We start from the raw sequence: 27,145 nt of genomic DNA on the forward strand, positions 1-27,145 counted from the left end.
TCAAACGGTCGGCGGGCGCGGCGCGTGCGGCTGCCTGTTTCCGTGGAGACGGCGAGGCCCGGCCGCGTCCATGGAGCCGAGGCTCGTCGGCCCTGGGCCCTACCGCGCTACCCGGCTGGTGAGTGCCTCCCTGGGCTGGGGCCCCCCGACCGCCTTTGTCCCCCGTGTCCACTTGTCCCGTCCGAGGGGGGCTTCCGTGCACGACGGCGACTCTGGAGTCTCCAGGGTACCGGCCGGCGTGGGACAGCCTGGCCGCTACGCCTGCCCTGATGGCCGGGACCTTGCGGCCTGAGGGCCCAGCGTCGCCAGTCCGGCTGGGCCACGGGTCTGTCCCGGGCAGCCGGTCCCCGGTAGGTTCCTCTGGTCGGGAGGTCCCCCGCAGCGGTCCGGGTCTCGGTGCGCTCCGCGCTGAGTCCTGTGGAGCGGCGGGACGCCTGCTCCCAGCGTGACCGGAGCGGCGGCAGAGCCCGGCAGGCTGGAGCTTTAGTCCAGCCTTTGTCGAGTTAAAAACCAAGAGCGGGGTTAAAGCTGTATCTATAAGGCCGTAGACAGTATAGGGTTCTAGATCTTTCCTCTTCCTGTGTCTGGTGTTTGTTCTCAGATCTCAGCTGCTTAAGTCATAGTTTTAGGTCTGCTTGTAAACTCCGACAATCAAAAAATTATGTAGTTTTGCGTTCAAATCTGGCTGCATTCTGATCTTGCTTTGTATAACTAGAACGGTTCCAGGAGAAGAGCTCCCGTAATGGTTTGCTTTGTTCTTCTTCCTTAGTGGAACGAGATAATAGAACTTTTTCGTGCTGGGATGCCTTTACGGAAGCATCGGTGTCGCTTCAAAAGCTATGAGCGCTGCTTCAAAGCCTCGGAGGCAGTGGACTGTTTACATGAACTGCTTGGCTCTAATCAAAACTTTGGGCCAGAAGTGACTCGCAATCAAACAGTTAAGCTGCTTAAAAAATTCCTGAAAAATCATGTTATTGAAGATATTAAAGGAAGATGGGGTAAAGAAGATTTTCAAGATGATGGCCATTTATATAGGTAAACCCATATAGGGTGACTGAAAAATTTTGGTTTTTGGAAACGGGCGGTAATAACTCTTGTTCATTGGTCTTACAAATGTTTTTGTAGAATGCCTTTGAAAAGGTATTACTGCGTCTTCTCCCTCTTTCCTTTTAAAGACTTCATTTTCTTCAGTGACAGGCAACTGTCATGGTTTACTCTTTTAGCTTGGATTTGGGATTTTTTTGCTTGTTTGTTTTTAAATATTTTTGAAGGGTGCTTTTACTCAATTACATTCATGAATAGTAACAAAAGCTTTTGCACCTTTTACAAGGTAGTTCTATTTGTTGTTGCTAGACATCAGGTTTGCTAGTGTTGGAAGAGTGCATATCAGTAAGACATGGATGGAAATGCCGATGCCATTAAGCATCCATCCAACTCCAGTTGTCCTTCCTCTCCCTCAACTCCTGACTATTTGGATGCTGTTTCTACTCCTGAGAGAAAGGCCTTCTGAATTCAAAAGTAATTTGTGATGTAACTTCTTCTATATTCCTTGGGTTGTAGATTGAAATTTTCTTAAAAGAGGCAAAGTTTTATTTGCTCATCCTTAAGGAAACTTGCTTACTTATCCCTGTTTAGCCTCTCAGGTGATGGCTTGTTAGCAGAGGAAAATAATTTTCTTTCTAATGAAGGCTTAACCTTACTAGATTGAGTTCTTTGACCTTTGTGACCTTGGTTTGGGTGTCCAAAAGTTGCAAGTTCTGAATTTCTACTATCTTGTAGTGTCCTGTTCAGTGACAAAGCAGTGCAGAAGTGACCATTACCTTAAGTATGGATTCGTAACTTCTATCCTGATGAGTTGTCTTTTGAGGAAATGGGAGCTATCTTCATGCAAAGCAATACGAAAAATAGGTCAGCAATAATGCTGTGTTTCTACATATTACATCTATTACTATATAGCTACAGAAATTTTATGGGGTTTTTTTAGACAGTTTCTTAATATTGTTTTTGGGAGAATGTAATGCTGACTTTCCACTTTATTTGGATGAAGTCAATTTTTCATTTTGGTCTATGATCTTCACTAGTTTGTAGAGCGCGGCTAAGCTTCTTTGCCATCTAGTCTGTACACCTATGCTGTAAATGCAGTTCATTGCTCTCCTAATTTTATTTATTAACTTGGAATGCTTTAAAAGTAAGAGGTATGTATAATGTAATTCTTTTACTTTGTCATGAACAAACTTGGGTCAAGATATTTTATTATAAAAGAACTGTGGTTTATGTTAAACTTGTTTCACTACTGTTCAGTTGATTTACAGCCAGATTGGATTGAATTTGTGTTTAATTCCAGTAACAAGTTAGCATCAATTCAACATTATGATACTACATGACAGTTTTCAGTAAAAGTGGTAGCTGTTTTTTAGCCTGCCTTCTGAAGGAAATGGCACTGAATGCTACAGCTTCCCTGAGAAAAAAAGTTAAATATTCAAAGCAATTGCAATCAACTTTAATGGAGGAATTTTTAAGTGATTTGGAGTCAATAGAAAATGAATGTTCTCTACAAACTTAGCTCCATAAATGGAACTTCCATGTAACAATCAAGAATAATATTAAATTTTAGAGCTTGGGACTCAAATTCGAAGGACCCAGTGTATCAAAGGACTTCTATCTGAAGGTATTTTGAGAAGCTCACCCAAGAAAATCTGTTGCTAAGCATCTCAAAAATATATGGCTCTCTAGTCTATCAGATGTACATGACCAAAGGCTGGGAAAAGGTACTGAGGAAGTATCATGTATGCTTGTCCTGTTCTTAAATTCTTCCCTGGCCACCTGTTTATGGCTGCTATAGAAGGGCAAGATATCGTGATTGTTTACCTAGTCATCGACTAGTTTAGGTTGGAAAACAGGCATGGAAGACAAGAGGAGCTGCAGAGGATCTTACGTTTTGACTTCAGTCTGGAGAAAGTTGAGTGTGAAGGAGTGGTGTGGAGTGGGCTTTATCCTTCTTTAAACAGAGTTAGAAAAGCAATTAGGTGCTGGTACAGCACATGTGGTAGTTACATTATTATTGGTTTGGTATGTTCCTGGCCTGGTCCTGCTCTGTCTGTCCTTAGGACAACACTACCCGCGTGCAGTTTTCACTGGTACCATAGGTGTTAAGCACTTCATCTCCTTTTTTTTCTGAGCATTGCCTTTTCATCAAAAGATTAAATATGGGGTTTACGCTACATCTTTTTGGTTTGTGTTTGTTGTGTTTGCAGTTTGTTTTTTGTTTATTTTGCATTGGCTTTGTGGATACACTCAAAATTTTGTTATTGTTTTCTCCTTTGTATTTTCAGCCGTGACTTTCCTGAGCCGTGGAAGTTGTTTGGGTGAAATATTTCTGTGCTTTTAATTTTTTATGTGCTCTGCAGAACGATCGGCAGCTGGACAAGAAAGCTCTTTTATTACAGCTATTTTAATGATTTTTGTTCCCCACTTCCTGTTCAAAATTTAACTAAGTTACTAATTAAAGAGGTTTTTTAGTAGAACTGCATACCTTTCATGCACCTTGAATTGAAGCCAGCTTTTTCGCACTGGGTTTGGTGCATAAGTAAACTACATATGCTACTCATGGTTTTGGTCTTTGGCTTTAAATATTAAGACATGCTTTTCTCCGATTCGTGGAGCTCAACATGGTTTTCTAGCCCGCCTTTGTGTATTTAATGTCCTGGCAGCTCCCTCTGGTGGGCTTTCCTAATGTTACGCTGTAAATACGTTTTTCACCGCATTGATACCGGTAGCAGTGTAAGTCGCTTGTGATTCCACTGATGGTGCTTACTCTGGAAACCTTAATATGCTTCATACCTTTTCTATAAATTCCTGTGTTAATTTCGTATATACTATAACTGTACACTGTGGTGCACCGTTGTGTCATTCATTAAGTTCTCATGTAAGTGTAGCTGTCTGCTCTTACTCATTCCACAGAGTATGAAAAAGAGATGTTGCCAAATGTTGATTTGCCTGAGAGAACTGGTTGAGTATTAAATGTGAAGGTGAGAACTCATGTGGCTTCTAGAAACAACAGACTATCTGTCTTGTGTGTCCTGACCTACTGTCCCTGTAGTCTACAATAATAAATGAGTTGTTTTGGAAACTGTCAGGCTTTACTTTTTTAGAACCTAAGCAATTGCATTAAAAGCAAAAGGGTTAGTACTCTTGCACTGCTAGTAAATTTCTGGGAATTCAGCTGTGGTAATTATTATACCATGGATACCAATGTTAGTTGACCCTGTTCTCTATCCATTGCCCTGGACACAAACAGTTATCTCTATTTCCTCTTTGTATAAACTCCTGAAACTAGTGTTACTGGCTGTAAACCATGCTAATCTTGACATGCAAACTTTGGAATGCTCCCCAGTTGTTAGATTTAGGTAACATTATTCTGTTCATCATAGAATTGGAGGCTTTTCATTGTTCATCCAAAAACTTGGCTCTGTCTATATCCTGCTCCTGCTGTAATACCAACTAAAAAGAGGGAATGCATTTCCTTTTTCTGCTTGTAAGAACTATTAATTTACTGGTTGAGAATCAGGGCAGCAAATAATATAAAGCTAAACACTGTGAAGAACTGGAGGGGGAACAGGGAACTGTTGAGAATACTGTAAGGCAAAGAAAGAAAGTCCGCAATTTTAACATTGAACTCTAAGAAGTAATGAATAGCTGAAAAATAGTTGGGAGTGTTCAACAGCTGAACATCTGCAATGTGTTGTGGGTTACTTTTAAAAGGCAGAGTAAGTCTTGCAGGATTAGTGCAAGGTGCTTATTACTTCTCAGGGTTTGTACGAAGGAAGTAATATCTCCTTCTTCTCTTGAAGAGTGTTATTGTGGAATATACCAAATGGGTTCAGTGTGTGTGATCAAAATCATAATGTGTTTAACCTATGCAGGGTAACACTACTCGACTAATAAAACTGCAATACAAAACTAATTTAAAAATTAAGTGTTGGAACTGCCTATTGAGGACTGGATGAAATTTTAGAGGAAAAGTGAGGATTTCTTGAGCATGAGAATCTTTCTGGGAGGATATATATGCATGCGGTGTACAAGTTCTTGTTGCATAGTCACAGAAGTAACTACCTTTTACATTCTGATTAAAAAAGCAAGTGAAGCTGAAGCAATTTCTTGAAGCATCAGGAATCTCAGCATCTAAAACCTAGGAGTGCAGGTAAACAAGAGCTGATCTGGGGCAGTCTGATAATCTCTTGCCATTGAACTGATTTGTCAGTCTGATGTGCTGCCATTAATTCTTTGTGTGTGCTCTGACCTAGGTTTGGCAGTAATTTAATTCTGGTCAGGCTGGAGGTATGACTGGGCTGAATGTGATCTGGGATGGTTTGTTTTCCTTGTTTTCTTCAAGAGCTAGCTTAGAGTTTATTTCTACTAACTTCTTCACACGGTACTTCTTGAAATGCCTTAAAAAGTGAATGTGTTTTCTGCACAACCTGCTGGAAGAAAAGAACTGCATGAAGAATATGGCCTTCGCATAGAAAGCATATAAACACAGAAGAATGTGGTAACATGGACACAACGGTGTGGACACTTGCACACATACTAACTAAATCCAAGCATTAGCCATGTGACTTAGTTATGTAGTTTTGCTTTGGGATATGCATGCTAGGAGTGCACTTGACATGGGAAAATCTACCCACAGCTTTTTCAGCAGAATCAACATCTTTTAGTTAAGACCGGAGTCAGCTGTTTATGCATAGGCAGCAGGTGCTATTTGAGATGCGCTGGGATATCAGACATTCACCCAAAGCTCAGCTATGTCATGGGAGGTACAAAGGATCTGAACTATTCTGGAGCAGCAGGTGGAGGCCAAACAAGACACCTTAGGGTATTTTACTTGTCACTCAACACCAGTCTTCAGGCAACTACATCATGCTGTGAATGTCCAAGGCATTTGTTGTATTTTTGCATGTGAAGGCCTACTGCAGTTTTGCATTGGTAAATATGGACTAGGGTGGGGTTCAGAGGCATTAAAAATATTCTGTAATTGTAGATTTCCTCCTTCCTCACCGCTGAAGTCATATCCAAAGAAACCTTCGTGTGGAAAGGAAGTAATTAAATTTCCAGACTGGAATGAACCAAAGGCTGGCATTTCCCAAGAGCACATCCCAGTGAAATCAGTTGCAATGGTAAGATACCCAGTTTTCATTTCCCCACAGAAGTAAATTTGAAAAGCAAAACTGAACTAATAATCTCGTTGTTGTGGCACAAAATACTCTGTTATAAAATTAAACGCAAAATACTTCTATTTTAAGTTCATGTGAAGTAAAGCTGTTCTTAATGATTTACTGGGGATGTTGGCTTTGAGTGTTCTTTCTGCTACAGATTACAAGGTCCTGACATCCTAAGTTCAGTATGGCTGTATTTGCCAGTATGCTTACATTCTAGTTTGTTCAGATTCTAACAGGGCATTTATTATACTACCAGACAAAATAGTTACCTTGCTGTCACTTATACTGTAACGCTTACTCAGATACTTCATGTAGCAGAATATGTACAATATTACTTCCTTAGTAGCTGCTATGAGATTGTTAGTGATTCAGTTTCCTTTTTCATAAGGAGTATGTTGTTGCTAAGGAGAAGTGGTTCTGGTTTCATTGTTACCTTTTGTCAGCATGGAGAATCATCCTGCCCCATACCTACCTGGATTGATCCAGCCTTTGTGGAGTTGTTGGAAAAACTCCTGCTTTTGTTAGTAAACCAACCCTTGCCACCTAGACATCTCAAAAGACTAGGCTTCTGGATTTATGCATATTCTAAACCCTTCCCTCCAGTGTATCTTGTATGTGAGTGTTCTCATATTCTGTGAACTCTTGGGACTTTTTCAATAATTTTGGCCTTTTTATTAATGCTCATCAGTGCAGGACACTACCCTTGGATTTCTTGGTGATCAAGTCTGTTTGGAAAAGTAGCTCCTACCGTTTTGCTGGACACCTGGAAGTCCTGAATGAGTGGCTATTCCATATTTGTAATCCAATTGTTTATGTGCAGATAGAGTTCACCTTCCACGTGCAGCAGGCAGAGGAGAAAGCATAGTCCTTAGAACTTCAATAGTAGGTAGAAGATTAAGAGAGAAAAAAGAAAAGATAGTGCCAAAGACAACTAAAGAGAACTGAATATTTTTGTTATTGAGCAAGTATCTGCTGCAGTTACTACAAGTTATGACGTACGGAATTAGACTCTATAACTCGAAAGTTACAAAGTAGGTATGTTTATTGCGCGCACATGCACGGGGGATCGCTCCTCCACAAGCGTGCATGCCCGAAGTGACGAACCATCTCACATTTATACAATAAAACAAATGAACATTTAACGCCTATACATATTCGTTACCTAAACCCCGCTTCATATGTTAATTAGCTTATCAGTCCTTTGCCTGCAATGTGGTGGTCTTGCAGGTTTGTAGGTGATTCATGTTCTTGTGACCATCTGATCTTCTCCAGCAAGGAGACTTAGCACTCCCTCCCTCTAGATAGCATTGGAATATCTCTCATCCTTTTCTCATTCTTTTTTAAATAGCCCCTTTGTTAGAGGAAGAAGGGCAGGCGTCTCCTCAAAACTGTAGGCGTCTCCTCAAGGCTGTGTGCCTATGTGACCAGACACCGCACCCATGACTAGTCACCATACCCACATTCCTGAGCAGACATATACAATCACAATCGATGTCCATTGTCCCCATTTCACACTATTTCTCCATATCAGTTACAGCCTCCAGCTGTCTGGTCTAAGTTTCCAGCCAAGCATCCTGGACTGAAAAGAGCAAAAGACTGCCTATGTGCATCTGATGCAACAGCACACAGTCTGGAATAACTCAAAATCTCCTTAATTGGTACTTTTGGTTAACACTGTGGACTGTAAGTTGAAGTAACTGAGGCAAAGGAATAAGCTTCTTTCTGGTGGCTTATTTATAGAAAGGTGTAGCTTCCCCTGGAATAGTGAAGTAGACGGCAGCAATCACAGCACTTATTGGATGTGTGTAGATGTTGATGGGCATGGGTCTGTGTAGGGAAACACTGATGTGGAAGACCAGATACTAATTTCAGAGGGTGCTATTTGTTTCAAACTAGCTCTAGTGCCACAGATGATTAGTGCTTGGAGTAGTTAAGCAAATTCCTGGAGTGCATTTTGTGGTTTGGTTGTGATCACAAGGAATACTGTTAATGTGCTTTGGTACTGCTCTGTGATGTAAATCAAGGAACTGGGAATGATTAGGAGTTTTCCCTTGAAAAGTACTCTGACTCAAACTGTATTGTATGTCTACTCATCAACACGTTGATGACAATCTTCAAGCATTGAGCTTGGATTTGAAGGTTGAGTAAAGGAGTCTTTTGCATTCTTTACTTAATTCTGTTACAATGGTGGACTAGATCTGATGGGTGTCTTCAACTGTAGCTACGTGCTTTTACTTCCTTCATGTGTAGAATCTGCTAATGAACTTAATGTTTAGTTGTGATCAGTATATTGCTAAACAAGTATTACTGTCAGTCTTTAATATCTTACCGAATGATTCTCCAATAATTTTTCCATAAGCAGATGTTTAGTTTTAGAGTGGTAGTTGAAAACAAGAGAGTTGAACTCATTTTAATAATGGAGAGGATCTAAACAGAGCATTAGAGGCCATTGACTCCTGAACTTTAATGGCTATTCTGGCACACATAATTTTTCAGCTTTGGACAAATTATGTACCTGGGAAAAGATGCTGCACATCTGTGAAACCTAAACACTTATTTGCAGCCTGGAGACTGTACTGGAATTCAGGAATGTTTAAAATACTTGTAATAGGGAACATGCTGTACTAGAAATGTATTATACTGTTTAATACATGAACAGTCACCACTTAATAAGGAGTGTTTTTTCTGATTTCAGAACTCTGAGATGTGGTACAAGCGACACAGTATAGCTATAGGGGAAGTACCGGCATGTAAACTTGTGTTCCGCAGGGAGCTAACACAAACAAATATAGAAGAGATATGGAAATCCATGACTTTGTCACGGTGGGTATATTTGTGAGTCATTTGCTGATAAACTGTGTAGTAGGTAGTAGTTTTGTCTGTTTTCTCAGGTAATGCTTGTAATTTCAGCCACTCACTTTTCGTTGCTGCTATGAAAGCCATAGTAGCTACCCTGACTATACCACTTGTTATTTGGCTACAAATTCAGCAAAAAAAGTTTGCAAAGAAAATTTATTGTGCTTATTACATTTTTACTTTTTCTTGTTGTGTTATACAGGTCCTTTGGTTGTGTGGGCTTTGTCTTGTTTAATCACTTTTTTCCTCAGTCTTTCTCTTTTTTTCCTGTTGCTATGAAACAGAAGCACTTTTGGAAAAGTGTGACACCATGAAACCTTTCAATGACAAGTACAATACTTCATATGAGATAAGAAATGGGGTAGCTGTTTGAGTGCTGAAGGCTTTGAGATTTGTATATTCTTTACTATTTCCAAAAGGAATATCCTATGCAAAGTTTAAGGCATTACTTTAGACTATTTATGCAGGAGAAAAGAGTAATATACATTGGTTATTTCTACAGTACAGTTGATGCCTTACTAATGATTACTTTCATCTAGAACTAGCATGTTATCTCCATGTAATAAACTTGATGCCAAGGCAAGTGGCTCCAGTGCTGGCATGATCATCAGCAGAACAGACCAGCATGGTGAACAGGGAGGTTTCCCAAACAGGGGGAACCTCCCAGGAGCCTAGAGAGCCCCTGGGAGCCCGCAGCTTGCCTGACAGTGACTGACAAGACCTGGGTGGGGCCAGGAGCAATGGTGGTCAGAGTTCCCCCCTCCTCCTATAAAAGAAGCTCTTAGGGAGCACAAGCCACTCAGAGCACTGCCAACAGGGCAGGCAAACAGGACACAGAGCATGGTGTGGAAGGGATGCAGGGAGGGCACTGAAGCCCTGCCAGGCCGACCAGGTAGTAATGGTGTCTACCTGGCAGAAAGCCATGGCCTCTCTAAGCTGTGCACCCAGCACGTTATGCAGCTGCCCACACAGAGCTCCGGCAGGAGCACCCCGACACCCAGGTGCCAGGCTGAAGGCTTCGCCCTGCTCTGACACTAGCACCAGATGGCAGTGGTAAGTATAGCTGTGCAAGGCAGGCCTAGGTAGGGGGACTCTTCTGCTTAGTGACAGAGCTCAGGGAGGAGATGAGCAGATTGAAGAGTGTCAGGGAGAGTGAGGGAGAGGTAGACTACTGGAATCACACCCTACCTTCCCTGGGACCAGCTTGTCAGGCAGACAGGCCACATAATAAGGGACGATTCCCTATCTTCTCTCCACCGAGCTGAATGTTGTTACTTAAGGGGTAGGGGGCAATGGGGACAAGTTTCTGCCTGGTGCAACAGAGGCATCTCTTCTGTGACTACTCCATCATCCCTGGTGCCGTTGTGTAGTAGGTAGAGGCCCTGCAATTGGAACTGAACAATGATCCATCTAGCATGGACATGTTGCTGAGATTAAGTCAGCCTACGCTCTGCATCAAAACTGCTTCCATAAAGAAAAAAAGATGGGTCATTGTCATAGGAGACTCTCTTCTGAGAAGAACAGAAAGCCCAGTATGCAGACTGGACCTGCTTCTTAAGGAAGGAAGCCTGCTGCCTCCCTGGGGCCTGGGTTAAAGATGTAAAGAAAAAACTTCCTACACTGATATGGCGCTTGGATTATTATTCCTTATTGATATTTTCCTTTTTTTTTCACGTAGGCAGTGTTGAAGTTCAGTAAGAAGTCCAAGGGCAATCAAGAGAGACTTCAGGGCCTTGGGATGCCTGGTTAAGGGATCAGGAGCACAAACGGTGTTCTCCTGTATCCTTCCAGTTGCAGGCAGTGATAAGGGAAGAAACAGGAAGAGCCAGCAGATCAATACCTGGCTCAACACCTGAGACTGGTGTCACTGGCAGAATTTTTTGGGTTTTGTTCACAGGTTGGACTACAAGATGCCAGGCCTACTGGTGACAGGTGGGGTGCACCTGTCTCAAAGGGGGAAACAATCTTTGTGCAGAAGTTAGCAGGGCTCATTGAAAGAGCTTTAAACTAGATTTGAAGGGGGAAAGGGATAAATCCAGGCTCACTAGAGATGGGCCTGGGGGCAGCACACCAATGTCTGACAGATGGTGTGCTAGTGAGGTCCTTCAGTCTGCTCCACAATGTGCTTGAGTACACTGGAGCACATTTGAAATGTCTTTATACTAACGCATGCAGCATGAGGAATAAGCAAGAGAAGCTAGAAGCTTTGGCCCAGTCCTAGAGCTACAACATCATTAGCGTACGTGAAACCTGGTGGGATGAGTCCGGTGACTGGGGTACCATGATGAATGGTTATAGGCTTTTCAGGAGGGATAGGCAGGACAGGCAAGGTGGGGGGAGTGGAGCTGCATGTTATGGAGGGCTTGGATTGTATGGTGCTTACAGATGGTGACAACATGGTTGAGAACCTCTGGGTAAGGATGAAGGGGAAAGCAAATAAAGCAGATGTTGCGAGAGTCTACTATTGACCTCCCAGCCAAGATGACAAAACTGATGACATATTCTACAAGGAATTAAAGGAAGTCTCAAGTTCAATTGCCCTTGTCCTTATGGGTGATTTTAACTTCGCAAACATCAACTGGGAATATCATACAGTGGACACAAACAGGTCTAGGAAATTTCCAAAGCATGTTGAAGATAACTTCTTGGTGCAGGTACTAAGGGAGTCAATTAGGAAAGATGCCCTCCTAGCTTTTTTTGTTTGTAAACAGAGAGGGACTCATGGGTTAAGTGGTGATTGGTAGCTGTCTTGGCCACAGTGATGAGAAGATAGCTGAGTTTCAAATTGGTGGTGGTAGGAGAAAAACTGCCAGCAAAATGTCCACCCTGGATATGGCAAGAGCAGACTGCAAGCTGCTGAAGGAGCTAGATAGTAAGGTCCCATGGGAATCTGCTTTTGAATGTATTGAGGTCCATGAATGCTGGTTACTTTTTAAGAGCCATCTCTTAAGAGCACAGAAGTGGGTAATTCCAAATTTTTGGAAATCAAGCAAGCGAGGCAGAAGGTCAGCTTTGCTAAGTAGAGATCTTCTAGAACTTTGGCAGGAAAAGATAATATACAGTCCTTGGAAGCACGGACAGTTGACATGGGGAGACTACAGAGATGTTATTTGCCACCACAGGGAGAAAATTTGTGCAGCCAAAGCTTGATTACAGTTCAAGCTGGCCAGCACTGTGAAGGACAATAAAAGGGGCTTTTTAAAATATTAACAGCAAGCAGAGAATCAGACGTAACATTGGCCCATTGCTTGATGAAGTCAGTCACCTCACAAATAAGGATGTAGATGAAGCAGAAATGCTTATTGTCTTTTTTGCCTCTGTCTTCAACATCAGTGATGGGCCCTGGTACCCTCAGAGACCTGTTTTGGACAGTTGTGACTGGGAGCATGATAAACTACAGCTGACCCTGAATTTGTTTAAGACTTCCTGCTCCAGCTGGATGCATGTAAGTCTGTGGTGCTTGAAGAGATTCATCCCAGACTACTGAAAGAGCTGGCCAATGTCATCATAGGACTTCTTTCCATTACTTTTTTCAACGGTCTTGGGAGTCTGGAGAGGTCCCATTTGACTGGAAGCTGGCAAATGTCCCAGTTTTCACCCTGTCAGTCTCACTTCAGTGCCTGGCGAAACTATGAAAAACCTTATTCTGGGAGTTATTGAAAAGCACTTAAGAGACAATGCAGACATTGGTAATCATCAACACAAATTCACAAGGAGGAAGTCCTGCTTAACCAACTCAATTTCCTTTTATGACAAGGTCACTCATCTAGTTAATCAAGGGAAGCCAATAGATGTGGTGGCTTTGGATTTTGGCAAAGCTTTTTATACTGTCTCGCTTGGTATCCTTCTAGGTAAACTGTTCATCATAGAACCAGACAAGTCCATAATATGTTGGCTGAGTAAGTGGCTGATGGATTCGGCTCAAAGGGTTATAGTAAATGGGGTTACCTCAGGGTGTCAGCCAGTCACCAGGGGTTCCCCAGGGCTCACTTTTAGAGCCAGTGTTCTTTAATGTTTTTATAAATTATTTGGACACATGAATGAAATGTACATTAATTAATTTTGCTGACGATACTAAACTAGTCAGAGCTGTGGACTCCCTCAAGGGTAGAGAGGCCTTGCAGAGAGATCTGGATAAACTAGAGACCTGGTCAATCACAAACCGTATGAAACTTAACAAGAGCAAGTGCCAGATTCTGCACCTGGGATGGGATAACCCTGGTTATACATACACACTGGAGAACAAGAGGCTGGAGAGCAGCTCTGCAGAAAGAGATCTGGGGTTTTGGCGGTCGATGCCAAGCTGAATATGAGTCAACAGTGTGCCCCGGCAGCCAAAAGAGCCAACCGTTTCTTGGAGTACATCAAGCATAGCATAGCCAGGTGGACAAGGGAGGCAGTTGTTCCACTCTACAATGTACTGGTGTGGCCCTGCCTCAAGTACTGTGTGCAGTTTTGGGTGCCTCAGTATAAGAAGGACATCAGACGACTAGAGGGTGTGCAGAGGAGGGCAACCAAGATGGTGAAAAAGGTGTCGAGGTCAAGACTTAGGAGGGGTGGCCGAGGTCACTTGGTCTGTTCAGCTTAGAGAAGAGAAGGCTGAGGGGTGACCTCATTGCCACCTACAACTTCCTCAAGGCGGGGAGCGGAGGGGGAGCTGCTGATCTCCTCTCTGGTGACCAGTGACCGGACACAAGGAGATGGAATGGAGCTGTGTCAGGAGAAGTTCAGACTGGACATTAGGGAAATATTCTTCACTGAGAGTGGTCAGTCACTGGAACAGGCTCCCAGGGAAGTGGTCTCAGCACCAAGCCTGTCAGAGTTCAACAAGCATCTGGGTGACACTATTGATCATAGTTTAGTTTTAGGCAGTCCTGTGATGAGCAGGAAGCTGGACTTGATGATCCTTATGGGTCCCTTCCAACATGAGGTATTCCATGATTCTAAGCAATTTTTTCAGAATCATATCTATTCTAATTTTATATGTTGGCATTTTTCAGATTAGATGACGTGTAAACTATGTGTTTATGTATTGTTACAGATTACAGAAGGTCTTGGGTTTGGAGTCTCTGGATGAAGTGTTAGACACAAAACTTGTGAATTCAAAACATATAGTCCAAAATGCATACAATGTCAATAAGCAAGGCATTGTCACTTTAGAAGACAAATCAAGTAAGTGTTTCAGAAGTCTTTATTTAACTTTTTTGTATTGTAGTCTGCTAGTATAAAAAAAGTATTAGTTCTAATATACCAACATGTACCATCTTTATACTTGTATGACCACAGCTATACTAGTGTTTTTGCAAAGTATGTCATTGTTGTTCTCTCATCCCCATAGAAAGAATCAGTTTTTATTCTGTATTTATTCTTTTAAATATATGCCTGCTTTAGCAGGGTTGAAAGATGAAAGAGCAGCAACTTATCATTTATAGATAGGGATATTATTCACTTCAAGCTGAATTTTTCAGCCCAGCCCTTAACTGCCTGAATTGGAGTGTTAACATGAAAGAAATGTGTATTAAAAATTGGGAAAAAATCAAAATGTACACTGAGCGATCATTAAAATTTCCCAGTTTTGAGTCTTCAGTCAATGTCTTTTGAAACTAGTACCAAGTTTAAAACTGCTTTCCACATCAGGGAGAAAGTAAAACATCTTTGCTGCTGTGTTATCACTTAAAATATTATTGCCACCATGTTTTCTACAAGATACGTGGAGCAGTGAAATACAAGATTGGAACCTGGTATGGTTTGTAAATAAAAACCCCTCCAGAGCATATACATGTTCATTTTAAAGACAACTGGAAAACCTCAAGGTATAAACTTCCTCCTTGCAGAAATGACAGAATTGAATATATGAGTGCTTTTCATAATCTTCAGTGCAAAGTAAACACTCCATTGTAATGCACTAGTGAAGATGTAGCTTGAAGTAGTTTGGCTGATTTTTGCAGGGCAGGTTAAGGATTTGTGATATCCACTTTGCTGATTGAGTTGTAAGAGCAGTAGACATAACTGGTTGATATTAATGTATAGGTGTAATTTAAACTAGATCCTACATTAAGGTACAGGCTGTGTTTGCAGTGAGTTGATCAACTATATAGGAACAACTTTTTACAGAATTTCCAGCTTTGGTTTTACCTTACAGTTTAACATTTTTCTCAGGGTTTTTTCTCCTCCTAATTTCTGTCTTTCTCACCTATGCAGAGGAACTACCCCACTGGATATTATCAGCAATGAAATGTTTAGCAAACTGTAAGTAAATTAAGGAAGGAAAAAAAACCAACAAAAAAAACAGCCGAACCCCATAAAAATCAATTGAACTGGCTGTGCCTTTACTGCTTATCAAAATCCTATTTATGTTCACAATCAATATTTTTTCTGATCATTGCCTTAAACAAAGTTTGACAAGATGAGAGAGCATATATTCTCCTGCCAGTGCAGCTTTTTTCAGTGAAATATATACAGGCTTAACTATTTTATTAGTATTTCACCTTTATTGTGTATTTTCACTAGATGAATCAGAAATAGGTCAATTCAATAGCATATATTTTGAAGAATGAATCTATGTGTTGGGTTTTTTTTTTTCTACTTGACATTGTGTTTTGTAGTGGCTGGAATAGAAATCTGGTTGATGGCTGCAAATGAATTCTTTTTTTTGTAGGGCCCAGCTGCTCAGATTTGAAGCAGCCTACGTACTCAGGATTTGAAAGAGATGTCTTCAAAACTATAGTGGACTACTTTGGCCAGATGAAAGAACCTCTTCTCACATTTAATTTTTTTGATGTTTTTGTTAGTGTGTTAGGTAAGTAATTTGGGATGCAATGAAAAAAATATTCTTTTGAATTAACTTTCTGGAATTAATTTACCATACCCAAATAATATCACAGCGGATTTCTTTAGGACCTCCTATCCATTCTATGTAGAGAACATTTTAATATTTAAATTCATTTCATATCACAAGGTGGTTTTATTCTTGTGTCTTTTTGATCACATTAGTTTAAAAGGCTTCCATTGCTTGTCTTTAATAATTCATAAAAGCCTCTGTTCATTGCTTAGCACTGTCACACCTAACAGATGAATTTTAAAAGATTCTTCTGTTTTTACAAATTCCTGTCTTAAAAACTCATGTAAGCTCTTTCAGAAATTGCGTGACTGAAGTCTAGATTAAAAAAGATTAGAACCATAGGGACTGTTTTTTAACCCTGGCAATATGACATCTGAAAGAAATCAAAATCCTTCATTGCTTAAACTTAGAATAGGTATTAATTATTCTAGTGCTTTAACCCAACAGTTTTGTTATAACTATAACTATTTAAGGGTTCACAAGATACCAAATTCACTTACCCTGTACCTACAGATGACTCACTGAAAGACAGTAAATATGAAAATATTTGATCATGTTTTATAGTTACATTTCAGAAAAGAACAACTGAGTCAAAAAGTAAGCAAGCTTTGTAGCATGTCACTTTTCTGAGCTTAGAGAACGAACAACAATTGCTCTTAATAAATTATTAAGGGGGAAAAGGAATTCAGAATAATGCTTATTTCTGGAATTTAGTATTTTTATACTTTGTTATTGACAATCTGGCTTCAAATTGAATATAGTTCCTTTTCATAGAATTATGGAATCTTTTAGGGTGGGAAAGGCCTTTCAGATCAATAGGTCCAACATTAACCTAGCACTGCCATGTCCACCACTAAATCATGCCCCTAAGCACCACATCTACACGTCTTTTAAATACCTCTGGGGCTGGTGACTCAACCACTTCCCTGGGCAGCCTGTTCCAAAGCTTGACAACCTTTTAGGTGAAATTTTTTTCCTAATATCCAATCTAAACCACCCCGGTGCAACTTGAGGCTGTTTCTTCTTGTCCTATCACTTGTTACTTGGGAGAAGAGACTGATGCTCACTTTGCTACAACCTCTTTTAAGGTAGTTGTAGAAGCGATAAGGTCTCCCCTGAGCTTCCTTTTCCCCAGGCTAAACAACCCCAGTTCCCTCAGCTGCCTCTCATAGGTCCTGTTCTCTAGGCCCCTCACCAGCTTTGTTGCCCTTCTCTGGACACACTCTAGCACCTCAATTGTTTCTTGTAATGAGGAGCCCAAAACTGAACACAGCGTCTGAGGCGCAGACATACCAATGTCAAGTACAGGGGGACAATCACTTCCCCAGTCCTGCTGGCCACGTTGTTTTGCATACAGGCCAGGATGCTGTTGGCCTTCTTGGCCACCTGGGCACACTGCTGGGTCATGTTCAGCTGCTGGGCAGCTTTCCAGCCACTCTGCCCCAAGCCTGTAGCATTGTGTGGGGTTGCTGTGACCCAGGTGCAGGACCCAGCACTAAGCCTTGTGTAACCTCATAGAATTGGCCTTGGCTGATCAGTCCAGCCTGTCCAGATCCCTCTGCGGAGCCTCCTACCCTCAAGCAGATCAACAATCCCCTCAACTTGGTATTGTCTACAAACTTAAGTGAGGGTGCACTTGATCCACTCATTCAAATCACTGATGGAGATACTAAACAGAACTGGCCTTTAATACTGAGCCCTGGGGAGCACCACTTGTGACCAGCCAGCAACTGGATTTAACTCCATTCACCACCACTCTTTGGACCTGGCCATCCAGCCACTTTTTTAGCTAGTGAATAGTAAACCTGTCCAAGCCATGAGCAGCCAGTTTCTCCAGGAGAACGTTGTGAGAAACAGTGTCAAAGGCTTTACTAAGGTGCAGGCAGGCAACATCCACAGCTTTTCCCTCACCCACTAGATAGGTCACCTTGTCATAGAAGGATATCAGGTTTGTCAGGTGGGACCTGCCTTTCATAAACCCATACTGGCTGGGCCTGATCACCTGGTTGTCCTGGATGTGTCATGTGATGGCAGTCAAGATGATCTGCTCCATGACCTTCCCTGGCACTGAGATAAGGCTGACAGGCCTGTCGTTCCCTGGCTCCTCCTTGTGGGCCTTTTTGTAGGTGGTTGCACACTTGCTAACCTGCAGTCAACTGGCACCTTCCAGGGACTCCGTCAACCAGTCTCCTGAGCAGGCCAAAGTCTGCCCTCCAGAAGTTGAAGGCGGCAGTTCTGCTGACCACACTCCTTACTTCTCTGAGAATTGAAAACTCCATTATGATCACTATGCCCAAGTCTGCCTCCAACCATCACATCACTCACAGGTCCTCTGTTCACAAATGACAGGTGTTTTTGGAGTATGACTTCTTTTTCTTAGACAACAGATATTCTTAATAATATCTTTAAAAAATCTTTATCTCCTTTCATATTCTTTTTCTGTTTGCTTTTCCATTGTATTTCACATCTTCCAGGTTTTGAGAGTTTTATTTCACAGTATTTCACAAATGTAAAAATGAGAAGAAAGAATTCATGCCAATGTTTATGTGGAAATGAAAGGAAACGATACACTATTTCAAAAAGTTAAAAAATGGTTTTGTGGTCTCTGTCACAAAAGTATTACGTGTTATTATGGAATCATTCCTTACTGACAAAAATAGATTTAGACAAGAAAAATCATGGCAATACAGGCTTTCAAGAACTACTTAGTTTGTTTTCCATCTTCATACTTACATAATTTACTTTAAACTACTGACAGTATGTGTTTGAATATGTCACATTTCTCTAGAAGTCTTGCCTAAACAGCCTCCTCCAGACATCTAGCACAAGCATTTGAATAGCTGAAGAGCTGTGTTTGGCCTTAGTGGGATGATCTGGGGTACCTGAGTTGGGCAGCTTCACTGACTGGGGGATAGGATTGGGCCAGATGATCCCTAGGTGTCTTTTGTACTTTTTCTGTAGTTCAGGTGTATGCTCCCTATCTAGCTGGTTGAGGCAATTCAAGGCGGCCATTCAGCATACCTATGGTGAAGCCTAACTCTCCTGTTTGTGCTCAAAACTACTTCGAAGCAGTATTAAGAAAATAAACAAGCAAACACAAGTCAGGGGTGCCTGATCTGTAGTTCTGGTAGCAAGGTCTTCTCTAACCATGCAGACTCTCTTCTGAGGTTTGATCTGTGGTTCTTAGGGTTGGGGGGAGAGAGAGCAGTGGAAGGGATTCTTTTAGGAGTTCAGCTGAGAGAGAAAGGGGAAAGGTTTGGGTTCTGCTCAATATGTAACTGGGTTTTAACAAGGAGGTTGATGTACAGACCATTATGAAGCTGTAGGTAGATGTAGAGGATAATGCACACTCCACAGAATACTGTTTTAGTAGCTGTCAGTGCTGAAACTGAATGCTGCCTGTGAAGCAGTAACTGCTTAGCAGTTGTGCACTTACAAAATATGGAAAAGCAGATCCATGTCTGCAGTTGCACTTCTGTGGGTTTTTTTAATGGAATATGGCTTGCTATATTGACAATAGTTCTCAATCTTAAGACATTTATAAACCAAGATTTCAGTCTTTGAGTCTTTGACTTTTCATATTGCTGCCCTCAGAGAATTACAACCTTTCCACAGTGATTATAAGACTTCTTTCTTCCTTCAGTGGCTAAGCTTTTTGTTTAGTGGAAGACTTCAGGAAATAGTAAAAGAACTGTTACCAGATGATAACTTTAGTCATTTGAGACAGCCATGATGTGATGTGTATGTATCTAAAAGCTCCATTGTAAAACATGAGAAATCTTTGCAAAAATTGTAGATGGCTTGGTATAATCATATCAAGATGCCTCACCTTTTTCTGTTTTCAAATGAAGACTGTCCAGAGCACTTCTATTCCAAAAGGCTGGCTGAAATTAGTTTTTAGAATAGCTAAGGAAATATGGCTAAGGTGTCAGTGATCATCAGATGTTTTTGTAATTTGGTAAGATTAAACTTTCTCTTTACACAGGTTATAATGATTCTTTATGTACAAATCTCGTTAAAGTTAATTATTATTTCTCAGGGCCTCTGCTAATCATATGCACCAGTGTTCTTGCCAAATTTTCATTTGAAATTAGAAAAAGCTTTACTTTGAAAATGAAATTAACTACAGTGCTTTACCACTTTTCTTGGAATACTGTCTGTTTTGGCTGCCCTATTTACTACTGCACACTTCTGTCATTTTTTAATAACAAACAGCTTCCACTTTTTACACAGCATGTGATTGGCTGATGTTGGGGATGAGGGGATGACAGTGGTTGCTCTTTATGTCGACTGTAGTAAAGCTTTCAACACTGTCTCCCATCACACCCTTATAGGGCAACTGAGAAAGTAAAGACCAGATAAGTGGTTAGTGAGGCAGAGCAGAAATCAGCTGAATTGCTGGCTTTAGAGGGCTGTGATCAGTGGCTTAAAGTCCAGCTGGGGGTCAATCATCAGGGAGTACTGCAGGGCTGATAATGGGGCCAGTAGTGGTTAATACTTCACTAATGACTTGGATGGTGGGACATTGTCCTAAACATCAACAGAATGTCCTAAATAAGTGCTCAGATAATAATACAAAATGGGGAAAAGCAGTTAACGCACCATGCAGAGATACCTTGACAGGCTGGAGGGCAAACAGGAATCTCACAATGTTCAGCAAAGGGAAATACCAAGTCCTCTCCTGGGGAGGAATAACTTCATCAGCCAGTGCATGATGAGGGTGACTGACTTGAAAGCAGCTCTACTGAGAAGGACTTGGCCGTCCTGGTGGGCACTAAAGTAACCGTGAGCCAGCAGCGGACCAGCAGCATTCTTAGCTGCATTAAAAGCATTGCCAGCATGTTGAGGGAGAGCTTCCCTCATCAGTAGTCAGTGAGTCCAGTGAAGGACCACAAAAATTATTAAGGCCTTGGAGCGTCTCTCATATGGGGAGAGGCAGAGAGCAAGAACTGTTTAGCCTGGAGAGAAGGCTCAGGGAGGATCTTAGTAATGTGTATGGAAGACTGATATGGGAAAAGTAAAGAAGAGGGAACCAGACTTCTATCAGTGATACCCAATAACAGGACAAGATGCAATGGGCATGAACAGAAATACAGGAAACTTAATTTATACATAGGAAAATAGCTGCTTTTTTTTTTTTTTTTTTTTTTTTTAAAATGAAAGGTGGTCAAACACTGGGAGGGCTCGTCCAGGGAGTGTGTGGAATCTTTCGTCTTTGGAAATATTCAAAATCTGCATCTTGCTATAGATGCCCCTGCTTTGAGCAGTGGGAGAGGTCTTAGATAATCTCCAGAGATCTGTTCCAGCATCTGTAATCCTATGAAAAAAAAAAAGGTGCATCTCTTTGTCATCTTCCTTGTTTCTTTTTCAAGGTAAATTAGTTAAACTTCAGTCACGCAGATATTTTGACTTCTGTTTTGTTCTGATACTAGTGCTATTTGGCAAATGTGTAGTAGATGCTTCTTCCACTGAGCCTTAGAAACCCAAAAGAGGATGACATTTTGATGGTGAGACCTCTTTACAGGTACCTAAACTACTATCGGATTGTACTGTGCTTGTCCAATTCTTCAAATATCTCTGGCATGCTTACACTCTTATGTTTTCTCAAGAGTTTTTAAGTAGAATTAGTCATAGATTTAACTCCTATAGGTATGAGAGACATGTCAGTATTGCCACAGCTCTCATTGATGCATAAACACATGTTTTGTTTAGATTCTCTGATTGTTGCCCGGACTTAATTCTTTTGTGTGGCTGCTACATCTGTGCATGCATCTCAGTTGTGTTTAGAGCTGAGTGTTATAAAAGAGAAAAGGATGAAACAAAACATTGTAGTTTTTCATGTCTACTAATATCTGGAGTTGTTGGTTATGGTTGTTAATATCTCCGTATGCATCAGAAGGAAATCTTGTAAATACTTAAACAAGGTGCCCAGTTCTAGTAGTCTGGTTCTAGTGCTATCTTCTTAGACTCTTTGGGGAGTGGAGTTCTAAGGCAGTTTTGAATAAGTAAGAAAGGAATTTGGCTCAACAGATTTAGAAATGATATATAAATGTTATGGAAATACATAATTGATAAATGTTGCCCCATCTCCTGATCTTGTATAATCCAGGTCTGCTGCAAAAACACAGCAAGGCCATAGAAGCTCTTCAGATATCTTGTCTCCTGCTGCCACCAGAAAATCGGAAAAGACTACAGCTGCTGGTGAGGATGATGGCGAGAATTAGCTTAAACAAGGATTTGCCACCTCTTTCTGAGTCAGCGAGGACCAGAACGTTGGTATGTATACTGTAAGGCACAAGGTGTAATCAAGGTTTTTGGAGTAGCACAGATAAGATTCTTACAGGAAAGAGTGTAAAAGTACAGTTTCTTTGTTTGAAGAACAGTTCATCTCTTCTGGCTATGTGGAAATCTATTCTGAACTTTAATAAATGGTATTTCTTGGTAAGCTGTAAGCAAATGAAAAATTTGCTCGGAATTTGGAGCTTTCCTTATCTTTCAAAGTTAAATCATGACTCATTTCACTATGGATAAGAAAAAAAAATAGAAAAAAAACCCAACAGTAGGTGAGGTCTCTTGTGTTCTTTATCGCGACAGATTGTCAGAGAAACAGACTGGTTGTTTCAGTCATAGAAGTATGTAGCTGAATGTTTTAGTTTACCTCTTTTCATCCATTTAAAAAAAATTCCTATGAGTTTTTTTCTGATTTTTTTTTTCATCATTCAACTACAGATATCTCTGAAAGTAACTTTAATCAAACTTTGGCAAAGCTCTAGTTTTTGCTAATGCTTTTTCTGTAGGACTACTTGTAGAGTTATCACTGATGTTTGCAACAGCATGTTATTACAAAGTTATTAGACATAACTCAGCAATTCTGACTGGGTAAAAACATGTATTTCTTTTGGTTAACGTTCAAGTCTTTTGCAAGAAGGGCAACAGAAAACTCACCTGTAGAGCCACTCCACAAAAATCCTGTAGTAGCATACATAAATCTAAATTTGTCCCATAGCAATTAAGTTTTTAATTAACTATGAATAGTATTTGATTAAAATAATTAAATTTTTGACTGCTAAGGTTATAATTTAATTAACTGTAAATGGTCTTTGATTAAAATAATTATATTATAATCTAAATGTTATTTTTAGAAGTGAATCCTTTACAGTCCAAATATTTTGTACTAAGTTTTAATTCAGCATTGTAGTCTATGGTACATGACAGAAAACTTTGATTGCCTTTTGTGGTTTTAATGTTAAGGGTCTGGTGCACAGACAGAAAAGTTTTGTAACTGAATGCTTGAGCATAAGACTTAAGCAAAGTTAGCAGGACCTGAAATGTGGTTTAATGATTTCCAAAAAATGGTATTAAGTTTTCCCTCTGGTGCTTAACTTCTCTTAAATTCCTGTTACTTTTCAAATCTCTGAAATACTTGTGCCCTGTTTAACTGGAAAACCCATGTGAAGTAGCTATTTGACAGAGGCTTGAGAATAAAATAGAATTCAGTCATTCTAAGTGTAAAGTCAGGGTTAGATTATTATACATGAGGCAGGAGCCATCTTTAGTCCACTTGGATAACATACACAATCTTTTTTTTTTTTTAATCTTAATATTGATGTGTTGGAAGTATGGTGAGTATTGTGCTGTTAAAAATCTTCTTTCTAGAAGATCACTTTTTAAATACAGTCCGATTTCTCTCCCCTCACCCCCAAACAGAAAAATAATAATGCTTGGTTTTTTTTCTCAGATGGTTCAGGCATTTTCCCGTTGTATTCTCTGCTCAAAGGATGAAATGGACTTGGATGAACTGCTTGCTGCTAAACTAGTATCTTTTCTTATGGATAATTATCAAGAGATCTTAAGTGTTCCTTCTGCCTTAAAATCTTCTATAGAGGAACATGTTGTACATCTCCAGAGAGTCCAAGTAGGTATCTGGTGAAAAAAACTCCTCATGTCTCTGTGCTTCTATATCAAATTTATCCTTTCTGCTCTGAAGTTTGATAATTCTTGAAGACTTTGTTCTGTCTCTGCTTGCTTATGAAGAGCCAATAAATTTTGACTATTGATATTCAATTATAACTATGTATTTAAATTAAACTAAGCAGATGTTGAATCCTTTTGAGATTTAAAAAAGAACTTTAAAATATCTTTTGGGTCACTGCCATCTTCTCCATGGAATGAGAAAACTGTGTTTATGGTAGTGAGGAAAACTTTGAATGCTTAGAAAGTGTTTCCATTAATGTTCTGATTTTCTTTTAGAGCCATCCTTTCTTGTTCAGCTTTTTTATAACTCTTCTGTTTCCTGACACCATGTTTTATTTTGTTCAAAGCTGCTATTTAGTTCTTCCTTCTTTAATTTCTACTGAAAAAGTAACTTCTAGCTTATTCCAAGAGCTAAACAAGCTTCCTTTGTGTCATCTTAGAACTCACCCAATTAGTGCAGGAGCTAGGAGGTACAATTTAAGGTCTTTTTTCTATGTCTTCTCTACTTAGTGACTTCAGGTGGTCAATTTGGTTAAGCCAACTTCTGCAAATTTATTGAAAAAACATAGCTGCTTTTTTTTGACTCTTTCTTCAGATAAAATATGCTGGAGATGATACTGATGCAACTTTTCCTCCTCCATCATTTTGTCACCAAATCAGTACAGATGAATTTGAATACCAAAGGGCAACTGGCTCTCAAGAACCACTGGCAGCTTTATTGGAAGAAATTGCAATGAATAAAGAAATATCTGTAAAAGACAAGAGGAAGAAGCTCAAGCAAGTAAATAGAAATTCCCTTGCAGTATTTAATTTTAACTTACAAAACTTTATCAAGTGTTAGACATGTAGTCCTCTAGAGAAATACTGAGATTTAAAATCGTAGATACTTTTGTGGATTTCACACTTCTTAATCATTTGGAATGGGGGTACCGCGATGAATCAAGACATATTTGAAAATGCCACCTAATTTTCTATTTAGAGGTATAGAGAGTCCATTAGAGAAATAATAATTTTCCTGTTCCAAAGGTGGAGGTTGCACTTTAATAGTTTTTTATATTACAAGTTTGAGTGAATTCTTCATTTAAATTGATGTACTTTTCTAGTTTCAGAAATCTTATCCTGAAGTGTATAAAGTACGATTTCCTACCCCTGAAACTGAAGCGGTGCTGTTCCCAGAAAAAACTAAACAGAAACCACCAATACTGCTGTGGGCCTTAAAAAAGCCTTTTCAACCATTTCACAGAACAAGAAGCTTTCGAATGTAAATGGTATGAAGTAGATCAGCAAACAGAGTCAGAGCATGTTATCAATGGATCTTATGCAAAAGGAGCCTGAGCAGCATGTAGGTACTCAAAAAACCACTGGAGATACTGCTGACATAGTAGAAAAGGTCAAAAGAAGAGGAAAGTATTGAGATGGTAGAAATGTGAACCATTATCAGTATTTTTGTAAATCCCTATTTTTTTATATGTCTGTTATTTAAAAAACAAAACCAAAAAAAAAACCACCAAGAAACTGAAGGTGATTAATCTACCTGGGTGATAAAGTAAGTATACTTGCTGTAGTTTGATTTGATGATCATTTCAAGGTCTGAATTTATTTGTGTGTAATATACTGTAGGTAACTAGTCAACGACTGGTTTTTTTTCCCTGAAAATGCATCTCTTGCATAAACTAGGCTGTGTTTCTTCACATAGCTTGAGGAATTAAGTTGCTGTACATGCTTGAATAAGTATGAAACACTGGATTTTGTTTTGCCATTGTACACCTCAGTGTTCTTGATATATAAGGTTTATTTTAAAAAACTGTAAAAACTCATTCTTAATTTTCTGATTCATATGATGCATTACAGCTTGAGTCAACTCCTGTTGAAATTCCATTAAATTCTGTAGTGTTGACCCAACCTTTTCAGCAGCCCAGTCTTTTAAGTCTTTTCCCATATGCTCTTACTAAATATTGCCATACAAAATTGCATGCCTGACGATAGAACATATTTTATCAGAAAAATTTGAAGCCTTGAATTTCCTCTGAAAATGGAATTTGAATATTGAAGTGACATTGAAGTATACATGCCTTTAGTGGTTTCATTTGTTTTGCATTATGAAATCTACCGTACTTATAACTTGAAATATAACATACTTAATTCTGACAGCGCTTTTGAGCTATTAAAGCATTATCATTTTCCCATATTTATTTGGAGTGGTGATTTCATATTATCCACTACAGATTTAAAGAGCAGCATTTCATACCTTATTGAATGTCAGAGTAGTCTGTGCAGGAGAGAAGACAGCTGACATCTCAACAAATTTCTATGTGACATCGTAGTAGGCAACATGGTGACTATCCTGTAATGCAACATTGACAGTATTTTCCCTTTGCTAACCTCCTAACCAGTCAATAGGCTTTAATATGTACATTACAAGGCTTTTGGTTTAATACACTGGAATATTTCTTGGGCAATGTGATTTTGAACAGTAGAGGTTTCCGTGATCTGTTTTCACACATCAGTTGTACTTGAACTTTATATCAATAATTTTTTTTTTCTTAAGCAAATTTGATACAAAATTTGAAGCCACTTTTTATCTTTTGTACTAGGTCTTCAAGGGTAATATAACTTTTTCCATGTGTCATAATATTTTGTGTATGCTTAGTATGCAAAGTGCAGTCAAACTTTGACTATGACTAGACTAGTCATATATAATGATGTGGTTACAGTACTAATCCATGAAGTATATTAATGAGTAAGGCTAGTTGGAAAGCAAGTCTTCCATAAAAGTGAAAACCCACCTAAGTTATATTTGATATCTGTTCCTAAATTACAGAGAAGCAGAAGCCAATCTATTTGCCATTGGAAATAAATTCACAGCCTGCCAATAAGACTTCTACTGTTGTGTTGAATTTTTTCCTCAGTTACTTTTTAAGTCTGTAGCCTTCCTGAGCCTATTTTAAACAGTAATTAGAGTTTACTCATTAGTTTCTATGAAGAAAAGCTGAACATGTGTCATATTTCTACAGATCAATTGTAATTTTGTTTCAAAAAGTAATTTATTTGACTATGTAAAAACTAACCAAGCAAGTCCATTTGTTCACTGTTCCCAAGCCTGCAAAAAATACCACCACAAAATGTCCTCTAAAACCTTCAAGGAACTGTAGGGAGGGGACTTTATCTGAGATCATAATCCCACAGATTGAATTTCAACTGTTGCCTTATCTTGGAAGACGCTTAAGAAAGCTTACCTTGGTAACAGAATGTATGTGAC

General features: G+C 39.8%; 1 protein-coding gene across 2 annotated transcripts; it reads left to right on the forward strand.

Moving 5' to 3' along the window:
• Positions 1–26,764, forward strand: DEPDC1B (DEP domain containing 1B). 2 transcript variants are annotated; one of them, XM_037373567.1, is made up of 11 exons: positions 1–118; positions 770–1,035; positions 6,038–6,173; positions 8,911–9,038; positions 14,113–14,243; positions 15,273–15,320; positions 15,730–15,870; positions 22,022–22,188; positions 23,651–23,827; positions 24,482–24,667; positions 24,990–26,764. In XM_037373567.1, the coding sequence occupies exons 1-11, from the start codon at positions 71–73 to the stop codon at positions 25,149–25,151; spliced, it is 1,590 nt and encodes a 529-aa protein (XP_037229464.1). In that variant the 5' UTR covers positions 1–70; the 3' UTR covers positions 25,152–26,764. The 2 variants fall into 2 exon arrangements, with proteins under 2 accessions (XP_037229464.1, XP_037229465.1); XM_037373568.1 differs by lacking the exon at positions 24,482–24,667.
• The last annotated feature ends 381 nt before the right edge of the window (positions 26,765–27,145 follow it).

The sequence above is a fragment of the Falco rusticolus genome, chromosome Z (genome assembly GCF_015220075.1).
Source record: "Falco rusticolus isolate bFalRus1 chromosome Z, bFalRus1.pri, whole genome shotgun sequence".
Lineage (NCBI taxonomy): Eukaryota > Metazoa > Chordata > Aves > Falconiformes > Falconidae > Falco > Falco rusticolus.

Bases quoted from the DNA above. Each gene is read 5' to 3' on its own strand.
- DEPDC1B (XM_037373567.1), top strand. From the start codon at position 71: ATGGAGCCGAGGCTCGTCGGCCCTGGGCCCTACCGCGCTACCCGGCTG. The intron at 14,244-15,272 runs GTAAGTGTTTCA...TCACCTATGCAG, and splicing joins CACTTTAGAAGACAAATCAA to AGGAACTACCCCACTGGATA. The intron at 15,871-22,021 runs GTAAGTAATTTG...TGTATAATCCAG, and splicing joins TGTTTTTGTTAGTGTGTTAG to GTCTGCTGCAAAAACACAGC.